Source organism: Alexandromys fortis, unplaced genomic scaffold, assembly GCF_014885135.2.
Source record: "Alexandromys fortis isolate MF-2015 unplaced genomic scaffold, M_Fortis_MF-2015_v1.1 scaffold_35, whole genome shotgun sequence".
Lineage (NCBI taxonomy): Eukaryota > Metazoa > Chordata > Mammalia > Rodentia > Cricetidae > Alexandromys > Alexandromys fortis.
In genome coordinates, this window is record NW_026067913.1 from 9,618,896 (window position 1) to 9,642,194 (window position 23,299).

Here is a 23,299-nt window from a genome sequence, read left to right on the forward strand (position 1 = left end):
CGCCGAGGCGCGCCGCGAAGGCTCGGCTGAAACCGCAGGGCGCTCGTCCTCAGGCGTTCGAGGGCAGGGGCGGGGTGACCCGAGGCCCGAGCCCGTGGCCTCCGCTCCGCGGGACTCCGGAGAGACCCGCGCCCCGCGAGGCGGGCGGGCGGGGCCTGCGCGAAGCAGCTGCCGGGGGCGCGCGCCGATTGACAGCGCGGCCAGGCCGGCTCCCGGAGGCCTGAGGAAGAGCCGCAGCCGTCCGCCTCTGGGAGCCCCGGGGCGTCCCCGTCCCCACCGTCGTCGTCCCGCTCGGCCGGTCTCCGCAGCGCCCCAGGTGGCCGCGGGCAGGGCGGCCGGGAGGCGTTCGCTCCGCCTCCGCCCGCGCGGCCTCCGCCAGCCTCCCCGCCCGGAGCCCGGTCGAGCCTTCTCCTGCCCCCGCCCGGCTGGCGATGGACGCGGCCTCTCCCCGCTGCCGGCGGCAGCTGAGCGCGGGCCTCGCTTTGAACCGCAGGGCCTGAGGAGCCGCGTGCTGGGGGGGGTCGGGACCCGCGCTGGCCGCCGCCGCCGTCGCTCGGGAGGAGCTCTCGCTTCCTTGTCACCGGGTCCCCGCGGAGGAAGGGGAGGGACGAGACGCGGCTTTTCCTGTGCCGCCTGCCTGGCTCGACCTGCGCGGCCTGCGGCTTCCTGGGAACTCGAAGGCCGCGGCCGGGCCTGGCTCCGCCCGCGGCCTGCTTGTTGGAGCTGGGCCGGAGCTGTTTGGGACGCCGAGCCGGGGTAAGAGGCTGCGGGGAGGGCAGGCGGGAGCGCTGGGCGCCGTCGGCGGGGTGGTGGGCCTGGCCTGCGCGAGGATCCAGGCGGCCGAGCCCAGCGGCGGGCGCGGAGCTGGAGCCCGGCGCCGTGAGGTCGGCCACCGCCGCCGCCGCCTCTCCGTCTCGGCCCCTTTGTTCCCCTCCGCGGGCCCTTACGGGGCTTGGTTTGCTGGCGCCGGAGCTCCGGCTGCGCTCCCCTTGTCCTTGATCAGGCTCTGCCGCCCGATCGGGGACGGGGGACCGGGGACGTCCCGCTGGGCCTCCGAGTTCCGGGAGCCCCGCAGCTCGGCCGCTTGGCTGCTTCCTCTCGAGCACGCAGGCTGGCTGGCTGCTTCCCCAGAACTTCGCCCTCCTCCCGCAGGCAGGTAGCTGACTTAGCCGGCTTGGGTGTCAGCGGCTCGGCTTCGGCCTCGGGCAGGCCCAGGATGGTGGGGCAGCCCCCGGGGCGCAGCCGCTGGGTGCCCACCGCGACCCGCCTCTTGGCTCCCACACCGGCAGGTGGATTGCGTGCCACCCCAGGCTGTCCTGTGGTCAGGCGCTTAACTAGGAGATTTGTAATGAATCGCCTACCTAGACTACTTCTCGTTTTAGTTTTTTTTTTCTTTTTTAATAAAAATAACTCCCCCATCGTGTGGGAACCGAGAGTGGCCTACTTTTTTTTTTCTTGGCTTGGTTACCTGTTAGTTGCATTTACTTTAAGTATTCAAAAAAAGTTTCAAGAACACTCGCCAAGACAGCCAGAAGTTCTAAAGGTAGACTTCATATCTAATTACTGTTTGTATTTGAACATATTTTGGAGCGAGTTTGCGAATTCCGAATTTGTGAAGTTGTTGCTGGGAAAGGAGAAATTCAATTTGAAGGGGAATTGGATCAGAATGTGTATGTAGTTTTTTTTTTTTTTTAAAGTTCTGGATATGACCCGTATCAGAAGCCCAGTTTTTATTTTGTTTTGTTTTTCGAGTGGGGTGTGGGGTGTCGCAGAGAGACGTTTGCTGGTAAGAGAACTTTTTTGTAGGTGTTCTTTGCTTTTTGGCACAGACATTGCTGATAACAGTAGTGGGTTCCAAAGCTTGTTCCACTGTCTGACAAAGAGCTCTGGTTTCTAGTTAACTAGCAACCTAATCAGCATGAACTCTTGTGTTAAATTGTTTTGTGTTTAGTGTATCTGAACATTACGCCCAGGAAGTAGAGGAAAGTTGAAAACTGCTACGTTATAGTATACTTTTTGTGGTAATACACTTTGGAAAGCTTCTAAAATCATGTGTATTTGTTTATTCTTGAGTGTGTGTGTGTGTGTGTACCATAGAGCACATATGGAAATCAGAGAACGACTGTAGGTGCGTGTGTGTGTGTGTGTGTGTGTGTGTGTATGTATGTATGTATACTAGTTTGACGACCTTACCAACACTTGGTTCTAGCAGATGTACAGGAAAAGCTGTAAACACAGGCTGATCAGTTCTGAGCCCTTGAAAACCCCTTTTTCCTTGTTTAATTTAGGCAAGGAGGCATTTCAAAGACCATGGCAGATGTGGATCCCGATACGTTGCTGGAGTGGCTGCAGATGGGGCAGGGAGATGAAAGGGACATGCAGCTGATAGCCCTGGAACAGCTCTGCATGCTGCTTTTGATGTCCGACAACGTGGACCGGTGTTTTGAAACGTAAGTGCATTCCTTCATCGGCTTCCTCTAGGGTCGCTGCCGTGACATCTGGTTCCAACCATTTGCTGACTTCAGTTTGTATGAAAACGTCACTAGTGAATTTTTAAATGTCCTTTTGGACATTTCTGCAGTCATCTGTTTACTTTGCTGAGAAATAAAAGGTGGCGGGAAGTAGAACCCTAGTAATGATAATTGTGGTTATGTAAATACATACTTGTAGAATGAATGCGAATTAGGAATACTAATATTAACCCATAGCTTGGCTGAGTCAGTCAGGGGACATCTCATAAATTGAGGAGAATATACGTGTTTATCTCCTTTAAAGCTGTTTCTGTCCCATGTGACTGACGAGGAGCGTGAGAGCAGACTGCCTGTTTCTTTGGTTTTCATATGGCGTTGTGCTTTTGAGAAGGCACATTGGTTGTCACATTGTGTGTGTGTGTGTTTGCGCGTCTGTGCTATGGCAAGCATGTAGAAATCGGAGCACAACTTTAGGGAGTTGATTTCTCATGTGGGTTCCAGGCTTGAGGTCAAGTTGTCAGGTTTATGGTAAGTACCTTTACCAGCCAAGCCATTTCACCACCCCAAATCGGGGGAGTTTTGAATAGTTCTGTTCAGAGATGATAATAGAGTTCGCATAAAAATATAAAAAAAGTCGCTACTAGATAGGCCACTAAAGTCACGTTTTTCCTCTTGTGTGATTCTAGTTCAGTAAAAGAATAAATGTTCTTCTGAGTTCATTTATGTTTACAGTTCTGAATTCCAATAAGTCATTAACTATATATGCTTTAATGCTATTTAAAGGTAATTAGAAAATATTTGAGATATTAGCCTAAAGCTTGGTATAATTAATGCCTTTGAGGTGGAAACAGATTATATTACTTGCTAAATCTATACTATCTTTTCAACGTGTTTTCTCTTTTGAGGTTTAAGTAATAGTTTGGAATTTTGTTAAAACAGTATTACTTTAGCTGGATATGGTAACTCTTGCTTTTAATCCCAATGCTGGGGGGCTGGAGGTAGAAGAAGCAGAAATTAAAGGTCACCATTACATCGTGTAGCAAACTTTCTTGTTGAACTATCTTTTGTGGGACTGCCAGCTCCCCAATAATGATGTTGAGAATTAATATTAGTTATGAAAGCTTGGCCTTAGGTTAGGCTCTTTCCCAACTAGCTCTTATAACTTAATTAACCAATACTTTTTAAATCTATGTTCTGCCACGTGGCTCGGTTACATCTTCTTAGTATGGCACAACCGACTTGCTCCAAGTCTGCTGGTGAAATATGTCTGCCCAGATTCCTCTTTCCAGTTTCTCTGCCCACAAGTCTTGCCTATTGTCTCCTGCTTAGCTGTTGGCCATTTAGCTCTTTAATAAACTGATCAGAAGGCGGCTTTGGCAGAGATACCTTTTTTTTTTTTTTTTTTTTTTTTTTTTTGGTTTTTCGAGACAGGGTTTCTCTGTGGCTTTGGAGCCTGTCCTGGAACTAGCTCTGTAGACCAGGCTGGTCTCGAACTCACAGAGATCCGCCTGCCTCTGCCTCCCGAGTGCTGGGATTAAATGAGTGTGCCACCACCACCAGGCGATCAGTAGATTCTTAAAAGAATAACTTAGTTTCTCCTTGATAACCTGTTTTAGCAGGATTTATAGAAACATGTGGTAGAGGTATTCGTATGTTTCATTACATAGTCACCATCAGATTGACTGTTTTGTTTAAAGGTTTATTTAGGTTTCTGTGTATGCGTGTCTGCATTCATGCCGTGTGCCTGAAGAGGCCAGAAGTGGCCTTCCCTGGACTGCAGTTCCAGGTGGTGGTGAGCAACCTGATGTGGGTGCTGGGGTCCAGCCCAGTTCCTCTGCAGGATCTTTGAGTGTTCTTAACTGCTGAGCCAGTGCTTCATTCACTTTGTGCATTTAAAAAGTCATTCTTGTCTCCCCACCCTAAAGGGGGGCATTGTAGCCTAATGGTAGAGTTTACCTAGTATGGGGTTGAAAACCTGCTGGGGGAGAAAGTCACACTTGTCTGTTAAGCATTACTTTGTATTTACTGTTTAGTTCACACACAGACACACAGAGGGTGGCTTGTTTTTGTTGTTTTGTTTTTTCGAGATAGGGTTTCTCTGTGTAATAACCCTGGCTGTCCTGGAACTAGCTTTGTGGACCAGGCTAGTCTCGAACTCAAAGAGATTCACCTGCCTCTGCTTCCTGAGTGCTGGTTTTAAAGGCGTGCACCACCACTGCCTGGCTGAGTGCGTTTTTTTGTTGTTGTTGTTGTTGCTGTTTTATTTATTTATTTTTTAAAAAAAAATGTTTGTAGAAGTTGATTTTTTTTCCTTCAAGCAGGTAGATCCCAGGTAGTGGACTCAAGTCAGCAAGCTTGGTGGCAAGTGCCATCTACTGAGCCATCATTGGACATAAAGAAGGCTTTTTTTTTTTGTTTTTGTTTTTTTAATAAAAGAAGATTTGTTTGTTTTTAGCTGGGCATGGTGGTGCTTGTCTTTAATCCCAGCAGAAGCAGGTGGATCTCTGTGAGTTCAAGTGCAACCTAGTCGACTTGAGTGAGTTCAAGGGCATCTAGGGTTGTTACACAGAGAAACCCTGTCTAGAAACAAACAATTAGTTTTTATTTCATGTGTATGGGTGTTTTGCCTGCATGCATGTCTGTGCCCTGAGTTCGTATCTGGGAGGCCATTGGATTCCCTGGAACTGGAATTACAGATGTTATGAGCCACCATGTGAGTGTTGGGAATTAAACTTTGTCCTCTGGAAGGGACCAAGTACTCTTTTTTTAAAAAATATTTATTTATTTATTATGTATACAATATTCTGTCTACATATATGCCTGCAGGCCAGAAGAGGGCACTAGACCTCATTACAGATGGTTGTGAGCCACCATGTGGTTGCTGGGAATTGAACTCAGGACCTTTGGAAGAGCAGGCAATGCTCTTAACCACTGAGCCAACTCTCCAGCCCTAAAGGAGAACTGTTTTACTTTTTTTTTTTAAAGATTATTATGTACACAGCTTTCTGCCTGCATGTATGCCTGCACACCAGAAGAGGGCGCCAGTTCTCAGTACAGATGGCTGTTAGCCACCATGTGGGTGCTGGGAACTGAACCCAGGTCCTCTGCAGGAACAGCAAGTGTCTTTAACCATCCAGCCCTTTTTTTCCAGTCCTGACACTCAAATTCTTACAGTCTCGTTATCTTAGCTTCTGTTCCTCCGTAAAATGGCTATGTGGTCTCAGGTGGGGATTAGTGGAGAGGATATATGGGAAAAGTGTTTCAAGTGAAGTCATATGATAAGCTTGATTATATTTTGGCACATTATTTCTTGAAACAGTGATTAATTTGGGAGTCTTTCTTGTTCTTAGACAGGTTCTCATGCACCCTGGGTTGGGCTGAAATTTGTTAGCTAGCCAAGGTTTCAGTTCTGCCTGGTCCTCTCCAGCGCTGGGACTGCAAGTTCGTGCCACCGTAGACCCAGCTTTCGCTTGGTTTTTGAAGCAGTGTCCTCACTATGGTGCAGGCTGGCCCCTCCACTTGTGCACCACCACAGCTGACTTCCTTTCTGCCTCAGCTTCCTCAGGGTCAGAATTGCAGGCACCAGCCCACTCTAGCAAGCTTTTTAAAGTCTTTTTTTTTTTTTTTAAATACTGCCTGGCCCGGCTAGTTCCAGCTTCTTATTGGCTAGCTCTTACATATTGTTCTAACTCATTTCTAATATTCTGTGAAGCCCACGAGGTGGCTTACCAGGGAGGATCTTAACCTGCGTCTGTCTGGAGAGGGAGAACCTTAAGTCAACAAATAGAGCAGGTGAAAACCAAGACAGGTTTTAGGAGATAGGATTTCTCTGTAGCCCTGACTGCCTGATTGTCCTGGAACTCACGCTGTAGACGAGGATGGCCTTGAACTCACAAGAGTTTCACCTGCCTTTGGCTCTCAAGTGTTGGGAGTAAGGTGTGCCTAACAAATTTTCTACAGCCATAGACAATCTTCCAATTTGATTTCATAAAGTTAATAGTCTGGTTATGTCTAATAAATCAAGACTTGCCCACATATTTGATACACTTTGTCTGGTTTCTTTGGATTGAAAGTGTGCATCTGTACAGTTAGGAAAGGCACACACTGCATTGAAAACCATGGCTTTTGAACTGGGCTAGAGCTGAGTTCAGAATTCTGCCTTCATTGCAAAGCCTTCATGGGATAGACTTTTGAGCTTGATTCCTAATCCTTGTTGGGTTTTGATGAAGATCAAGTGAGGCTAATGCATGTGAAATACTAATGTGTGCATTTTGCATAATAGTTAAATGATTTTCCCCTTGGAATTGTTCTGAATCTCTGTGGGCTTGTTTGACTGTCCTTTTGGAGTTAACAAATATGCTTTTAGTCTTCAATCTCCATGCACTGTTGAAGGTTGAGACCTTAGTTTGATCCCTGAAACCCCCTGGGAGAAGAAATCTGACGCCTGCAATTTGTCCTTTGGCTTTGACACATATACACAATAGCAAATAGCCACACTCAAGTAAATAAATATAATTAAAACAAAACAAAAAACCCATACTGCAACAGATCAAGTGCAGAAGCAAACGCACCAAGTTCTTTTCCATTAAGGCAGGCTTTAGGGAGATTTATAAAAGGGCTAATTCTTACCTTACTGCCACTCTTCTCTCAAATGCTTTATTTAGTCATTTTTATTTTAATTTTTTACAAGCTATAGTTAACACATAAGAAACTTATTATTCTCAATTTTATTTTTTTAATGAAGCAGAGTGGGGGTACTTTTTCTAATTTTAAAAAATGATTTAATTTTGTGTGCATTGTTGTTTTGCATGTATGTATGTGTGAAATTGTCAAATCCCCGGGAGCTGGCGTTACCAACAGGTGTGAGCTGCCATGTGAGTGCTGGGAATTGAACCCCGGTTCTCTGGAAGAGCAGACAGCATTTTTAGCTGCTTAATCATCTCTTCAGCCTCACTTTTTCTAATATTCAGTTACATTTTATTTATTGTATGTGTGTCTAGGGGTAAGTGCTGCAGGATGCTGGTGGGGGTCAGGGTGGTCTGCAGGGGTTCTTTCCTTCTGCTATGTCAGTCATATTCAGCAAGTGTCTTAAAAGCCCATTGTTGGGGCTGGAGAAATGGCTCAGTGGTTAGGAGCACTGACTGCTCTTTCAGAGGACCCACATGGCAGCTCACAACTGTCTGAAGTTACAGTTGCAGGGGATCTGACACCTTCATACATAAAATAAAGTTAAATAAACCATAAAAGTATTTTTTAAAAAAAGCCTATTGTTTTGGAGACAGGGTTTCTCTGTAGCCCTGCCTGGCCTGGAACTTACTTTATAGACCAGACTAGACACAGATCCACCTACCTCTACCTCTGCCTCCTGAGTACTGAAATTAAAGGTGTGCGCCCCCACACCTCCCTAAAGACTGCAGACTGTAGCACGAGGGCTCATAAAGAAGGCATTGTGTGATGTGCACCTGAGCGCTTGGCTAGAGGCTTCTCAGCCTTTGTGGGTGTGGGTGGTTAGGGAGGCCACAGGAGCCTTTTCAGCTTAAATTTTAGTATGTATTTATTTATCATTATGCATATGTATAAATGCGTGGGGAAGCAGTACATATGATTGGCATGGCATGGATGTACCACTGAGAGGACAGTTTTGTGGACTTGGTTTTCTCCTAATTTTATATGGATTCTGAGAATCAAACTCAGGTTATCAGGCTTGTTAGCAAGCACCTTTACCAGATGAGGCATCTTACCAGCCCGACCCATTCTTTTTTGAGACAAGGACTCCCAGTGGAGCATGAAATTTGCCAGTTAGACTAGGCTGTCTGACCTCAAGCTATCCATTCTGGGATTATATACCCGCGACAGCATGCCCTGCTTATTTTTGCCCCCTCAGTAAAAAATTTATAATGTGTATATGTGTGTGTCTGTCTGTCTGTTATGCAAGTGGACCACATGTAAGGACAGCATTCTAGAGTTAGTTTTCTCCTACCAAATGGGACTCAGGAATCAAAATCAGATCCTCAGGCCATAGGATTTCTCTGTAGCTTTGGAGCCTGTCCTGGAACTAGCTCTGTAGACCAGGCTGGCCTCGAACTCACAGAAATCTGTCTGCCTCTGCCTTCCGAGTGCTGGGATTAAAGGCGTGCGCCACCACTGTCCAGCCAGTCCATTTTAAAAATCATTTTCAGTTATGTGTGTCTGAATGTAGGTATGTATGTGCACATGAGTGTAGATGCTTTTGGAGGCCAGGCCTGTTAGATGCCCTAGAGCTGTATAGAGACAGTTGTGAGCTGTCGGCGAGGGCTGGGAACCAAACTCTGGTCCTCTACCAGCAGAGCAAGTGCTGTTAACCACTGAGTCATCTCTCCAGCCCTCAGAAGACATTTAGCAGATTTTAGGCATGGATGCTCTGGGAAAATGAGACATACACAAGTGTGGGAAGCCCGTGCTTCCCTGGGGAGTTGCCAGGGGTTATTTTAGATTAAACTCTCAGTACATTTTTAAATCCCCCAGATTCACTTTGAGTATAGTAAATAGAAGACCTGAACAACACATAGGACAATTCTTTAGGACTCATAATTTTTAAATCCTAACAAGTTCCTGTGACTATCACTTTCCTGCAAGTGTACAGCTCATGGTAACCTGACATGCTCAAGTTGTCCCCTAGCCTTCAGTCATCTCAGGACCACATTAACCTTTGGGATCTTTTCACTATATTTCTTAATTATGTGTTTTGCAGCAGGGTCTCTTGTAGCCCATACTGGTCTCAAACTGGCTGTGCAGCCAAGAATGACCTTAAACTCTCAGCCCACTGCTCCATTGTCCAGACGCTGGGATCACGAGTGTATGAGGCAGGGATTTGAGCGGTGCTGGGGGTCCAGCTCAGTGCATGCTCAGCAAGCAGTCAGTCTCCCAACTGAGCCATAGCCCCAGCCTGGGAGAAACGCTTTGTCTTTTATAGTTATTTGTTTATTTCTGTAATTTAGGGCCCACTTGTAATTTTCAGACTTATTAACATGACTTTTTCTTCAACATCCACCCCTAAGATATCTCAAATGTCATCATGAATAAATCCAAGTCCAGTCTTTGGCTAGGGGAATGGTGGGATACTCCTGTAATCTCAGCATTTTAGAGGCCAAGATAGGATAATTGCCACAAATTTGGGCAATTTAGCCTGGGCTAAGACCCTGTCACAAAACCAACCTTCCATTATTGTCCTGTGACTGGTGCCGTCCCCCACTTCTTCCTTTGACACTCTCAAACTCTGTTCAGTAGATCCAGATTATTTTGCCTTTTAAAATTCTCTCAAAACTGTCATTTTCTTTTGCCTTTTTTGGGATGTCTGTGGAAGAGAGAAGTAAGACAGAACCTTGTCGTGTAGTCCTGGCTGGCCTGGAACTTGCTGTGTGGTCAAGGATGGTGAATTCTGGTCCAGCAGAATGTTGGGATTATAGGTGTGTATCACCACACTTGGATTGTGTAGTGCTGGAGACTGGACTCAGGGCTTTGGGCGCTCCAGGCAAGAAACCTACCACCAAGTTAGTCTCCAGCTTCCTCAGCCCTTTTGAAAATCTTTGCATTTTGAGGCAGAGCTTATTGGTTAGGCTAACCATGACTTTACTCTAGCCCAGGCAGGCCTTGAACTTGGAGATCCTGCTTTAGCTCTCAGGTAACTGGGATTACAGGCTTGAACCGTAGGACCTGCTTGATCTGTGTTATACTGAGGGGATGACTCATCTGTATTTAATTTTCTAAAATCTCCCATTGGTCATGTGGAAAATACTTTCCACTGTTGTATAGGTATTTTAAATTTTGACATAGTTCATCTTAACAGTACAAAGGTTCACATTTGTTACTATGACTACTAATTATATAAAAAAGTCTTTATTGGGATGCTGTCAGCTCTTTATGACAATTATATTCTTCAGAGTGGTAGTTTTTGCTTGAAAGTGTGAGTGTTTTTATGATTGGTAACAAGCCCCATTGCTTGTTTTTCTTGCATTAAAAGGGTTGCTTCATTACATTTTAAGAAAATGTTTACCAGATAGCTTGATTACACCTTATTTATAAATTTGTTTGTTGTGTGTATGTGTGTAGCTGCAGTGAGTTTTGTGGAGGTCAAAGGACAACTTGACTGTCCATGGCATGAGTCCTTTGGAATTGAACTCAGGTTATCAGGCTTGGCGGCCAGTTCCTTTACTTGCTGAATGACCTCACCAGTGTTTGCTAGATATCTAAGCCTCTACAATCAGTTTGTTTGGTTGTCCTTGAATAAAATGTTACTGCAAGAATATAGCCACTGGGGGGCTGGAGAGATGGCTCAGTGGTTAAGAGCATTGCCTGCTCTTCCAAAGGTCCTGAGTTCAATTCCCGGCAACCACATGGTGGCTAACAACCATCTGTAAAGAGGTCTGGTGCCCTCTTCCGGCCTGCAGGCATACACACAGACAGAATATTGTATACATGATAAGTAAATAAAAATTAAAAAAAAAAAGAATATAGCCACTGGTTCAGTTCTCAGACCGTTGAGCAGGTGTTTTTCACTGACAAAGCTGCTGGAGGTGGTAACTATTATATTATTCTTTGGTTATGTAGAAGTTCTTTGTGCTTTCTTCTCATTTTCTTTGTAGAATAATTGAATGATTTATATCGGAAGGGTTCAGGTTTAGTAAGATTAATGATTTTGTTGCTCCATTGAAGTTCTTCTTTGAAATTGGCCTTTATTTTCCTGTTAGTTCCTGGCAATGAAGAATGCAGTTACTAGTATTGACTGCATTTGTGAGTTTTCACTGTAGTAACTTGTATTAGCTAGTATTAAATGTAACTACTGTCCTCGACACAGTGAAGCTCCAGTAATTTTTTTTTTTTTTGTTTGTTTGTTTTGGAAAGAGATTCTCACTGTGTAACGCTGGCTAGTCTGGAATTCTTTTGTAAATCAAGCTGAATTCAGGTGATAAACCTGCCTCTGCCTCCCAAGTGCTGGGGTTAAAGAAGGGGCTACCACCTCCAGCAGCTTTATCCTGCCTTGCTTTCACTTCCTAGTGCACAGGAGACAGAGAATCCGGGAGAGAAAAGAGGGTTCATTGAATACCAGTGAGGTCAGTAGCATGGAATCTGAAGGTGTCCTTTGTATTTAGCGGCTTTCTCAAGTGGACTGGCCGCGAGGGCTGGGTTTGAAAGGGCTGATGTGAAGACAGATCTTTGTTTAGGGCAGGACTGCTGTTCTCTGGGGATCAGGACCTTGTGTGAGAGAGCTCCAGCCCTGAGTCCTTGATGTACACGGTGGGAATCACCTGAGGTTCTTGTTAAACCAACATTCTGATCGAGTTGGTCAATTTTTTTTAAAATTTATTTTATTTTGTGTGCTTGAGTGTTTTGCCTGCATGCATGTCTGCATTGTGTGTGTGTCTGGTATTCTTAGAGGCCATGAGAGGCCTCAGATCCCCAGAACTGAATTTACACAGTTACAAGCCGCCATGTGGATGCTGGGAATCAAACCTGGGTTCTATAAAAGCAACAAGTGCTTTCAAGCCCTGAACCATCTCTCCAGCCTTGGTCTATACTCCTAACACGATTCTAGCAAATGCAGCAAGAGTGTCAGAACCTTCCGCAGACCTGTAATCCCAGCATTTGAAAGGCTGAGACAGGAGGGTCACTTAAGAATTTGCCGCCAGCTGGGGTACACACACACACACACACACACACACACACACACACACACTACTTTGGCTGATTAGAGCTTGCTCTGTAGACCATGCTGGCCTCAAACTCAGAGATCTGCCTGCCTTTCCCTTCAAGTTCTGCTGTTAAAGGTGTCTATCGCTAGGCCTGGATCAATCATAGGCCTTAAATTGTTTTAGATTTAATAAGGAAAAATGGGAAAGAACTCCAGGGGAGGAAACATGCTTCTGCTTCTTTTGGTCTTTTTTTTTTTTAATTATATTTATTTATTTATTTATTTTGTATACGATATTTTGTCTGTGTGTATGTCTGCAGGCCAGAAGAGGGCACCAGACCTCATTACAGATAGATGGTTGTGAGCCACCATGTGGTTGCTGGGAGTTGAACTCAGGACCGTTGGAAGAGCAGGCAATGCTCTTAACCACTGAGCCATCTCTCCTGCCCTTTTGGTCTTTTTGATTGTAAGCCTAGGACTAAATGCTTGAGTTGTCTGTCTAGCCCCTTTCCTTCCTTCCTTCCTTCCTTCCTTCCTTCCTTCCTTCCTTCCTTCCTTCCTTCCCTCCCCCCTTTTTTTAAACAAAGGAAGTAACCCATAGACAGTTTAAAAAATCCCCAAAGATATTTAGAAATCCCATTCACAGTAGTTTCAAAAGGAAAAACAAAACTGTAGTAATGAACCAATGCATTAGACTTGTGTAATGAAGATCTATAGAAGCCTCCAGAAAGTGGAAAGCACTGCCGTGCTTGGGGGAGATAGAATTCTACCGGAAAGTGCTGCGTTACTGGAATGCCCTCAGATGCAGTCACAATCCAAAGACTCTTTATGTAGCAGAGAAACATGGTTGTAAAATTCATATGGAATTTCAGCAGGCTCTTAAGAGCTGTAGTGTTCCTAAGTAGAACAGTAACTGAGCCTAAATTATACTCCAGAGCCATAATGACAGCATGGTCTTGCTCCAGAAGCAGACATGTAAACTATAGAATAGAGGGCTCCAGTAGTTAAGGACAGAACTGGGAGAGAAACATCCATTAAAGTACAGTCTGGGAAGTACACCAATGGTGGTCTTCACACCAGACAGGCTGAGGACCCACCCAGGGTCTGTCTAGAAGCCCAGGCAGATTCCCGTGAAACCACTGGTCTTCAGTTTATGTTAGAAGGTTAAAGACACTGACGTCAGCAGAAAGTGGCAAGTAGTGCAGCAGATGTTGTACTTGCTAGCACCGTGGGAACAGGCGAAAAGCAAGGCTTTTTACAAAACTCTGACAACTTTTTATCTAGTTGGAAAAGTGGCACCCACATTTAGGGTGACTCCTCCTACTTTGCATAACCTGATGAAGAAAATCCCCTAACAGCTGTGCTCAGAGCTTTTGTCTTAGTTGGTTTCAGGTCCAGTTAAGTTGATCGCCAAAGTGAACTATCTAAACAGACAACTAATTTGTGACAGTTGTCAGAAACATGCATTGGAAAAAAAGACCTTCTCTTTGGTGCTGGTAAAATTGATTTTCCACACGCAGAAGAGTAAATTACATCCATCACTCTCTTGTGTGTGCATGTGTGTGTGTGTGTGTTTTTTTGAGACAGGGTTTCTTGGGATCCCACATACTACCCACTGAGAAACACTTGTCGCTTGTAATGTCTCTCTTTATCCTTACCTACCAAGTCTCCGTGTTATCAAGTCTGTTGTGGTAAATAGAAACAGAAGCCTCTGCCTTTATTTCATTATAGTAGTAATTTCATGGTACATGATTTTTTAAATCCTGCTTTTATTTATTTTACAAAATTTTAGTGTGTGTGTATGTGTGTAGTGTATGTTTACTACGTGTGTGTACTTGCACCCTGGTTCTTGCCTTTTACCTTGGGGCCCTAGGGACTAAACTCAGATCATCAGGGTTGGCATTTAACTCCTGAACATCTCACTTTCCCCTTTTAGTTTTATTTATTATACGTGCGCATCTGTGCATCATGTGTGTTTCTGGCACCCAGAGATGCCATAAGAGGGCATCAGATCCTCTGGCCGTCTAGACCATGGCTGTGGCGAGTGGGATGGTGGAGAGGGAACGGTGCTTGCTGTGAGGCTGATGACCTCTGTTTGATCCCCTGGACGCACACGGTGGGAGGCGAGAGTTGATTCCACACGTGGTCCTCTGACCCTCAGCTCCTGAGCTGTGGCACATGTGCACCTACATGCATATGCACATGCACATGTCAGTAAACAGTGAATGTCATTAAAAAGACCGTGAACTAGTACCTGGTCTTGAAATAGACATTTACTGTGGTGTGCACTGGTTTTATTAGGTGTAAGGAACAGGGAATACTTAACTATCGGAGGAGAGTAGGGTTTCAAATTAGTGCTGTTGACAGAAACAGTGTGGAAATACCACATATTTACATATAACGTTAAGAATAGTGTTAATATCTTGTTTGGTGATCCTAATTATATTTTGATGTCTTCCACTACAGATGTCCCCCTCGCACTTTCCTACCAGCTCTCTGCAAAATCTTTCTTGATGAGAGTGCCCCAGACAATGTGTTAGAGGTGACAGCCCGAGCCATAACATACTACCTGGATGTGTCTGCAGAATGCACCCGAAGGATTGTAGGAGTAGACGGAGCTATAAAAGCACTTTGTAATCGTTTGGTGGTGGTTGAACTTAACAACAGGACCAGCCGAGATTTAGCTGAGCAATGTGTAAAGGTAAATATTACTTATATCGTTTGAAGAATAAACACTGTTTCACTGAGAAAGTAGAAATAAGTCACCATTCTTTTGAGAGTGGTGAAGAGCATTAGCCTTGACAGTCAGGTGGTACCAGAGCCCTGTAAGAGCTGGGGGACAGCTGTGGGGTGAGAGGTTTGCCTGTCCTGCTTCCTGCTGTTCAGTTCCCGTAGTCACTAGGCTTGAGAGAAGCTCTTCGTGCTTCTGCCCAGAGTTTCTGTGTATACAAATAGTGACAGAGTTCACCACGACAAACAACAGTAGCACCAGTACAGGCAGTCTTCTAAGCACTCCTCAGGACAGTTCTGTAGGTGCTGCCATTAACATCGAATCCATTTTACATATGCAAAAAAATCACTACACTGAGCAGTAGTGGTGACCCTACCAAGATTTAAAGCTTAGAAGTCTGGTTTTAGGATCCATGGACTTAGCTATTTTGTTGTCATCTCTAAACTGTTTTAGGGGCTACAGAGCTGGCTTAGCAATTTAGAGAACTTGCTGCTCTTGCAGAGAACCTGAGTTTGTTCCTAGTACCCACATTGGGTGTCTTATAGGCCTTCATAACTCTTGTTCTAATTCTTCTGATGTCCATGAGTACCTGCAGTTGTGTATGTGTGTACACACACACACCAGTACCAAGTCAGTAGTTTATTAGAAATATTTAGTGAGCATGTTTATATTATATTGTTTTATTTTATATTTTTGAGTCAGGGCCTTTCTATGTAGTCCATTATGTTTTATAATGTTCTACATTTTAGATTTGGTTCTGATTGATTTTATTTTTTTCTTTTTCTGATTGTTTGTTTTGAAAATAGGGTCTCACTATGTAGCCCCAGCTATCCTCAAAATCACAGAGTCCTACTTGCCTTTAACTTCCTTTATAAAGCTTTATTTGTAGGGTGTGCCATGCATGCTGTTTCTTGTTGCGTAATTCGTATTTTGTAGCATTGAAAGGTGTATATTGTAAACTCCTATTACTGGTAATAGAAAAACAGTGACCAAAGAAAGCCTGAGACCCTTGTTTGACTGTTGATTCCAATTCAGCTATCTTCCTGGAGTAGCCAGCTCCTAGAAAGAGTAGCAACAGGTGTACTTTCTAAGAGCACTGAAGTCAGGGCTGTGTTTATGTAACTCTCCTGAAAACAGCCAGGACAAGGTCACATGACATCACTTCTTTACAGCTCTAAACGTGGATCCTGGTGAGTGAGGTTTGATTTTATTGACCATTTCATTCTTTTCTCTCTTTTCCCCATGTAGCATAGGTTAACATTGTCCAAGAATAGTTTTGAGTTCCCTATCCTTCTGCCTGAGTCCCAAGTGCTGGCATGACAGGCTTGCACCACCCCACCTGACTTATATCAGTTATTTTTCATTGATTATAGGTTGCATTTATAATGCTTTCTATATATTGGGTTAAATAAAAACAAGGTTGATAGAGAATTTAGTTTGACTGTTTTACTTTGCTGTTGGAATGTCGCTCTTCCCTTTGGCGTCTGCTCTGCTCTGTGATGCTGACAAGCTGCAGTCAGTATTGCTTCCTCTGCTAATTTTGTGTCCCTGTTGTAGGTGTTGGAACTGATATGCACTCGGGAGTCAGGAGCGGTCTTTGAGGCTGGGGGTTTGAATTGTGTTCTTACCTTCATTCGTGACAGCGGACACCTGGTTCATAAAGATACCTTACACTCTGCGATGGCTGTGGTCTCAAGACTCTGTGGCAAAATGGAACCTCAGGATTCTTCTTTAGAAATTTGTGTAGAGTCTCTGTCTAGTTTGTTAAAACATGAAGACCATCAGGTAAGTAAATTGTATTGTAGCTGCTGAGTTTTCAGAAAGAATTTGATAATGTTCCCTCTTTAGAATTAAAATTTGAGATTTTCACTTGGCTTACTTATCTAATATTTCTACACCATAAGCCTTTGGAAGGACAATAAAATGTGTTTTAAGGTGGGCATTGTGGTCCAGGCCTTTAATCCTAAACACTCAGAAAACAGAGAGAAGCAGATCTTGGAGTTTGAGTCTAGCCTTGTCTACATGCTATGTTCCCAGGCCAGACAGGGTCACACAATGAGGCACTGTCATAAAAACCAACAAACAAACCTGTTTAATGAGAACGATATAGTTACTAACATTTAAATGTTATAGAGATAACCATTTTTATAGCTGTACTTGTGTTCAGTAACATTTTGTTGACTTAGTACAGTACTTACTGAAAACAATAGGCTAGATCTTACCAAAGTAAAGTAACCTAGTATTTATATAATATTATTTATAAGGTTTTGTTGAATTGCTATACTTTAAAAAATAAAACTAGTTTTCATGCCTTTTTTTCTATTTAGATATTACCTCACCAGCAGTCATAGATTGTCTTGGCCAATTTGTACATAATAACAATTTATATTTCAGAGTATTTACTGTCTATTTACCTCCTTTATATACCCTACCTCATTTGAGCAGACAGATGGGTTATGGGGAGTATTATTAGACTGCTTTGCAGATGAGGACATGGGCCTTTGACAGGTACAGACCTTTCTCAGATCATGAGATCAAGGGAAAGTGGAGCTGCCGTTCAAGTTTAGATACTTAAGATAAAGTATCTGATTCTTTGCCCCAGCTGCTTTCCATTTGGTGTTTGTACGGAAATGACTTGGTGCTCACTCTCTGGAGGACGTGTTATCTACTTTACTCCTGCACCTTTAGGTTTCCGATGGAGCTCTGCGCTGTTTTGCATCATTAGCTGACCGGTTTACTCGTCGTGGAGTGGATCCTGCTCCCTTGGCCAAGCATGGGTTAACTGAAGAGCTGTTGTCACGAATGGCAGCTGCTGGTGGTGCCGTGTCAGGACCATCTTCAGCATGCAAACCAGGCCGCAGCACCACGGGAGCCCCCTCTACAGCTGCAGATTCCAAGTTGAGTAACCAGGTGTCGACGATTGTCAGTCTTCTCTCAACACTTTGCAGAGGCTCTCCCCTAGTCACACACGTAAGCTGCTTCTGATGCCTTGCTTTTTATCCTTTCAGAAAAAGTCGTTTTGTATAATGCAAATATGACATGTTTTTCTCCATTCTCTTTTTAGGATCTTCTGAGATCAGAGCTTCCAGATTCAATTGAAAGTGCATTGCAGGGTGATGAAAGATGTGTGCTTGATACCATGCGTTTGGTTGACCTCCTCTTGGTGCTATTATTTGAAGGACGAAAGGCCTTGCCCAAGTCTAGTGCTGGATCTACGGGCAGAATCCCAGGACTACGGAGATTGGATAGTTCTGGGGAACGCTCTCATCGGCAGCTTATAGACTGTATTCGGAGTAAAGACACTGATGCACTCATAGATGCAATTGACACCGGAGGTCAGACATTTTTCTCTAAGTGTGGTGGCAGTGCCTTTTAATCCTGGTTCTTGAGAGCCGAGGCAGGAGGATCTCTGTGAGTTCGAGGCCAGCCTGGTCTACAGAGCTAATTCCAGGACAGGTTCCAAAGCTACGGAGAAACCCTGTCTCAAAAAACCAAAACCAACCAACCAAACAAACAAACAAAAAAAACCAACAAAAAAAATAGAGAAACCCTATCTCGAAACAAAACACATGAACGAATGAACGAACGAATGAATGAATGAATAAATAAATAAATACATGCCATAAGATAAGGAACCATAGGCTATTTCTAGTTTATAGTTTTTGGGCAAGATGCTTGGCTTGCTAACTGTGTAAATAGTCTTCCTCTCCCCCATTGTAGCTCTGCAGTTACCGCCTGGTGCACGGTAGTGCCTGAGTGCACGTTCACTTGAGGGAGTTGAGTGTCTATAAAGTTGGAATTTACCCACTTTATAATCTGAAAGTAAGATTCCTGACCAGTTCTTTTAATTTATTCATTTTTATTTTTATTATGTGTGGGTATTTATTTGCCTTCATTTCATGTAAGTATGTGTGCTGGCGCACTTAGAGGTCAGAGTTGGATTCCTTAGAACTGGTGGTTGTGAGGCGCTCTGTAAGTGCTGGGAATTGAACCTTGGTGTTTAGCGAGCACAGTAAGATCTCTTTCTGCATCATCTCTCTAGCCCTTATTATGGAATTTTGATACAGATTTTAAGTACTAATGTTAAGAGAAGGGTGCCCAAGAAGAAAGTAAAATGCACGCACAGGTAGATGTGAGCTTCTCAAAGGAGTCATGCTGTTTTTCCATCCTTATTTCATGTTTGTTTTTAATGTTTAAAACCATGTAATCGTTCCGTGACTTAATGCCTCCATCCTCCCCCATTTCTCAGCAGTTTTACTCAGCAACTCTGATTAGCCTAGAACTTGGAAGACTAAACTGGCTTAAACTCGTAGTGATTCTCTTGCCACTGCCTCATGAGTGCTGGGGTTGTAGGTGTGTGCTACTATACTGGACTGATTTAACCTTTTTATAATACTTTTTCTTAGTTGACCTTAGGTTTTCTGCTTTATACTGTATTCAAATATGTAAAAATCTTATCTCTGTACTTAATACAATATAGCAATCAGAGTTGTTTAAACTTTAGAAAAGTTGAGTGTTGGCCTTAAAAACAAAATTTTCTGTTTTTTCAACTTTCAGCTTTTGAAGTAAATTTTATGGATGATGTGGGTCAGACTCTGTTAAACTGGGCCTCTGCATTTGGAACTCAGGAAATGGTAAGCCAGTAAAAGGTGGTGTTTGAATTTCAGTGTTAAAGGATTAATAGAGCAACTTTGTGGTTCTTTATCGTATTCCAGGTAGAATTTCTTTGTGAGAGAGGTGCTGATGTTAATAGAGGCCAAAGGTCATCATCATTACACTATGCTGCGTGTTTTGGAAGACCTCAAGTAGCAAAGGTAAAAGCCAGGGTTTTCAAAATATTGTTATCTTATGGTGTGTGTGTGTGTGTGTGTGTGTGTGTGTGTGTGTGTCTGTCTGTCTGTCTGTCTGTCTGCATGTGCATGTGGTGGCATGTATGTTGGACCATCAGGCCAGTCAGAGGCTGAACTCAGGTCACTAGTTTTGGTGGCAAGCCACTTTCCCCGTTGAGCCGTCTTACCAGCCCCATGTTGTTAAAGCATACATTTTTAACAACTATATGATTCAGAAATTAGAATGACAAAAAATTTCATTCTGAAAAGTTTATACTTCTGTGCTATCTACATCGATTCTTCCCATTTTCCGGAATAACTGGTTTTAATTAGTTTTTAAAAATTGTTTGCAGTGTTTCTTAAGCAAAAATATTACAGTATTTTCCACTTTTGAGATTCCTTTCTATACTTTGAGAAACTGAAATTTATGAGCTGAAGAGATGGCTCAGCAGTTAGCGTTGGCTGCTCTTCCAGTGGAGTTGGGTTCAATTTCTCAACACCCATGTGGCTGCTCACAACCATCTGTGTCTCTGGTACCAAGTGATCTGACAGCCTCCTCAGGCATCATGTACACACATGGTGCACAAATATACATATAGGCAAAATGCCCATATACTTAGCATCATAATAAACCATTAAAAAAACAGATGGGATGAAAGTGTTCGTATCAGGTGTGTGATGTGAGATAATGTGGTATGATGAAAGCCGAGCACTCTCTGATTCAAGTGTCAGCCCATGGATAAAGACGGCCCTTCTTAAGTTTGCCTTGAGGAGGTTTTTTCTGTACAGTAGTTGTAATACTGTCCGGATTGTTGGGGGAATTAGGAAAAGATAGCACACACTGATCAGTGGAATAGTCGGGGCATCTTAGGTGTTGGAGGGATAGCCACTGGTCCTGTCAGCCATCTCATGGAGTGATAGCAACCCAGGAGTTACCATCTCACTGGAGAGCTGGTCTTTTCCAGCTCAGTCTGGCAGTTTGAACTGGCTAGATTTTAGAGAGAGCTAGGCCTCTACTGATACTGGTAACAGTCAATAAGCAAAACACTTAGAGTTTTTGTTTTAGAGAGAACCCCCTCCCCCAATTCACTCCCCTTCTGGGCATCAAACCTAGAATAGAACATTTGGTGCCAGCTCTGTTTGAGGTGTTTTTAAATTGTATCTATCCTGTCATCGAAAAAAGTGTTTGAGCATTATGATTAAATAATCATGAGGTTATAAAATGTTTAATATTCCTAGAGGAAAGGGACAGACCTTGATGTATTTTTGGTCAAAGAATTGGTAATTGACATTGTATTGTGAGATTGATGGCCAGGACATAGACCGAGTAGTACTTTAAAGTCAAAAACAGAGGAGAGAGGGAGTGTGACAGATTCAGATTTTAATACAACTTATTTGAGGGGTAGTAAATAATCAAGTGAAATTTATGTATAGGTTTTGAGATATGGATGTCATTCTTTAAAGGAATAGGTACAGGGTGAGGTTTGTATTAGTATCTGTAAGACTAATTCTGGGAAGCTTTTTATCTTACTTGTTTTGAGACAGGGTTTTTATGACTAACCCTCACTGCCCTCGAACTTACTTTGTAGACCAATCTGGCCTCAACCTGAGAGGTCCTCCTACCTCCCAAATGCTGAGATTAAAGGCAGTTCTGGGCAGCCTTTAAAAATTATTTTATTTTATATTTTATTTATTTTATCTTATATGTCTGTGTGTGCTTGAGTGTATGTATGTATGTACCACCTGTTTTCAGGAGCTGTTGTAGGTCATTCAGGAGCTGTTGTAGGTCAGAAGAGGGACTAGATCTCTGAACCAGATTCCAGGTGGTTATGAGTCACATGTTATTGTGGGAACCGTACCCACAATACTTAACCATCTCTCCAGCGTATGGAAAACTTTCAAATATAGAGCTGAATGATATAAGAAATGCTCTTGAATTTAAATTAAACACTTTTCTTCATAAGACTCTTTTACGGCATGGTGCAAATCCGGATCTAAGAGATGAAGATGGGAAAACACCATTGGATAAAGCTCGAGAGAGAGGCCACAGTGAAGTAGTAGCTATTCTGCAGTCTCCAGGTGAGCTGTGTGTGCTGTCCTAGGCCTTCTGCGTGTGTGTTCAGCTTCCCCTCCACTGACGTACTAACAGTACAGAAATGAACCATTCTTAGAAATAACTCTGCATTTTGTGTGTGTGTGCGCGTGCGCATGCAAACAGTGGATAAACCTTCAACATCTTATTGTTCTGTGCCCTTAGAAAATCTTCTTATTAATTTTTAATTATGTGAATGTTTATGTGTCTGTGCATGTGAATGCAGAGCCTGTGGAAGCCAGAAATGAGATCCCTTGGAGTTGACGTTATAGCTGGTTGTGAGCTGCCTGACATGAATCCTGGGGACTGGGCTCAGGTCCTGAAAGAATGATACATGCTCTTAAACAAAGTCATTCCCCTGGGCCCTTTTCTATGTTCTTCAGACTAGTTGTATAAGTTCAGAATGGAAAAAAAAAATTAAATTTAAAAGATTTGGGATTGTCATGTAAAGAATAATTAGAAGCTGTGTAACTAGAATGATTTGATTATTTTGAAATTTTCAGAGTAGGTAGGGCTCTTTTGTTTGCAGTGCTGAGAACTGAACATTGTTCCCTAGGTAATTTTAGTTTGAAATGAGTATGTATTAACATTTTTTTCCTTGAAAGACATTGTATTTCAAAACTCATTTTAAAAAATAATGCTTTGTAGGTGATTGGATGTGTCCAGTCAATAAAGGGGATGACAAGAAAAAGAAAGACACAAGTAAAGATGAAGAAGAATGTAATGAGCCCAGAGGAGACCCAGAAATGGCACCAATATACTTGAAGAGGTTATTACCTGTGTTTGCACAGACGTTCCAGCAGACTATGTTGCCTTCAATAAGGTAGCTATTCATATTATGCTTAAATTATCTGATGCTGTGATTATATCTTGTTTTTGAGAAGGATTTGGTATTTGTCTTAAAAAATATAGTAATATAAATTAGGTTGGAAGTGTGAGTATCATCTTTTCTGGTTTATTTTATTTTATATTTTGAAATATGGTCTCACTATATAGCCCTAACTAATCTAGAACTCAGTATGTAGACCAGGCTGTCCCTGAACTCTCAGAGATCTGCCTACCTCTTTAGCTGGCTTTCTCATTCTCTTGTTCTTATTCCTTCTTATTCTCTATACCTGCCAGCCCCGCCTGCCATCCATCTATGCCTAGCCTTTGGCCATTCAGCTTTTTATTAGACCAGTCAGGTGCCTTAAACAGGCAAGGTGAATAGCAGCACCTTTACATGATTAAACAAACACAACACACCTTTACATAGTTAAAGTAGTATTCCGCAACCTAAGCAAATGCAGCACATTGTTACACAGATAAAGTAGTCACCCACCACACATATTCCCCCCACCTCTTTATACAGTTAAAATAGTCACAAACACACACATACCTCGTTATACAGTTAAATTAGTTACACACACACACTAACACTTCTTTAAACAGTTAAAGTAGTCACACACATATACACACCCACACACCTCTTTATACAGTTAAAGTAGTGTCACACACACACACACACAC

At 43.3% G+C, this 23,299-nt stretch overlaps 1 protein-coding gene across 5 annotated transcripts in view; it reads left to right on the top strand.

The window, feature by feature from the left end:
- The first annotated feature begins 614 nt into the window (after positions 1–614).
- Positions 615–23,299, top strand: part of Hectd1 (HECT domain E3 ubiquitin protein ligase 1) — a 79,509-nt gene continuing 56,824 nt past the window's right edge. For all 5 annotated transcript variants that reach the window (XM_050138827.1, XM_050138829.1, XM_050138830.1 and 2 more), the window contains exons 1-10: positions 615–756; positions 2,289–2,450; positions 14,605–14,839; positions 16,427–16,654; positions 17,558–17,839; positions 17,934–18,204; positions 19,427–19,503; positions 19,585–19,683; positions 21,663–21,777; positions 22,439–22,613. In XM_050138827.1, coding sequence (XP_049994784.1) covers positions 2,311–2,450; positions 14,605–14,839; positions 16,427–16,654; positions 17,558–17,839; positions 17,934–18,204; positions 19,427–19,503; positions 19,585–19,683; positions 21,663–21,777; positions 22,439–22,613 — 1,622 coding nt within the window. In that variant the 5' untranslated portion in view covers positions 615–756; positions 2,289–2,310. The remainder of the gene's footprint in view (positions 757–2,288; positions 2,451–14,604; positions 14,840–16,426; positions 16,655–17,557; positions 17,840–17,933; positions 18,205–19,426; positions 19,504–19,584; positions 19,684–21,662; positions 21,778–22,438; positions 22,614–23,299) is intronic.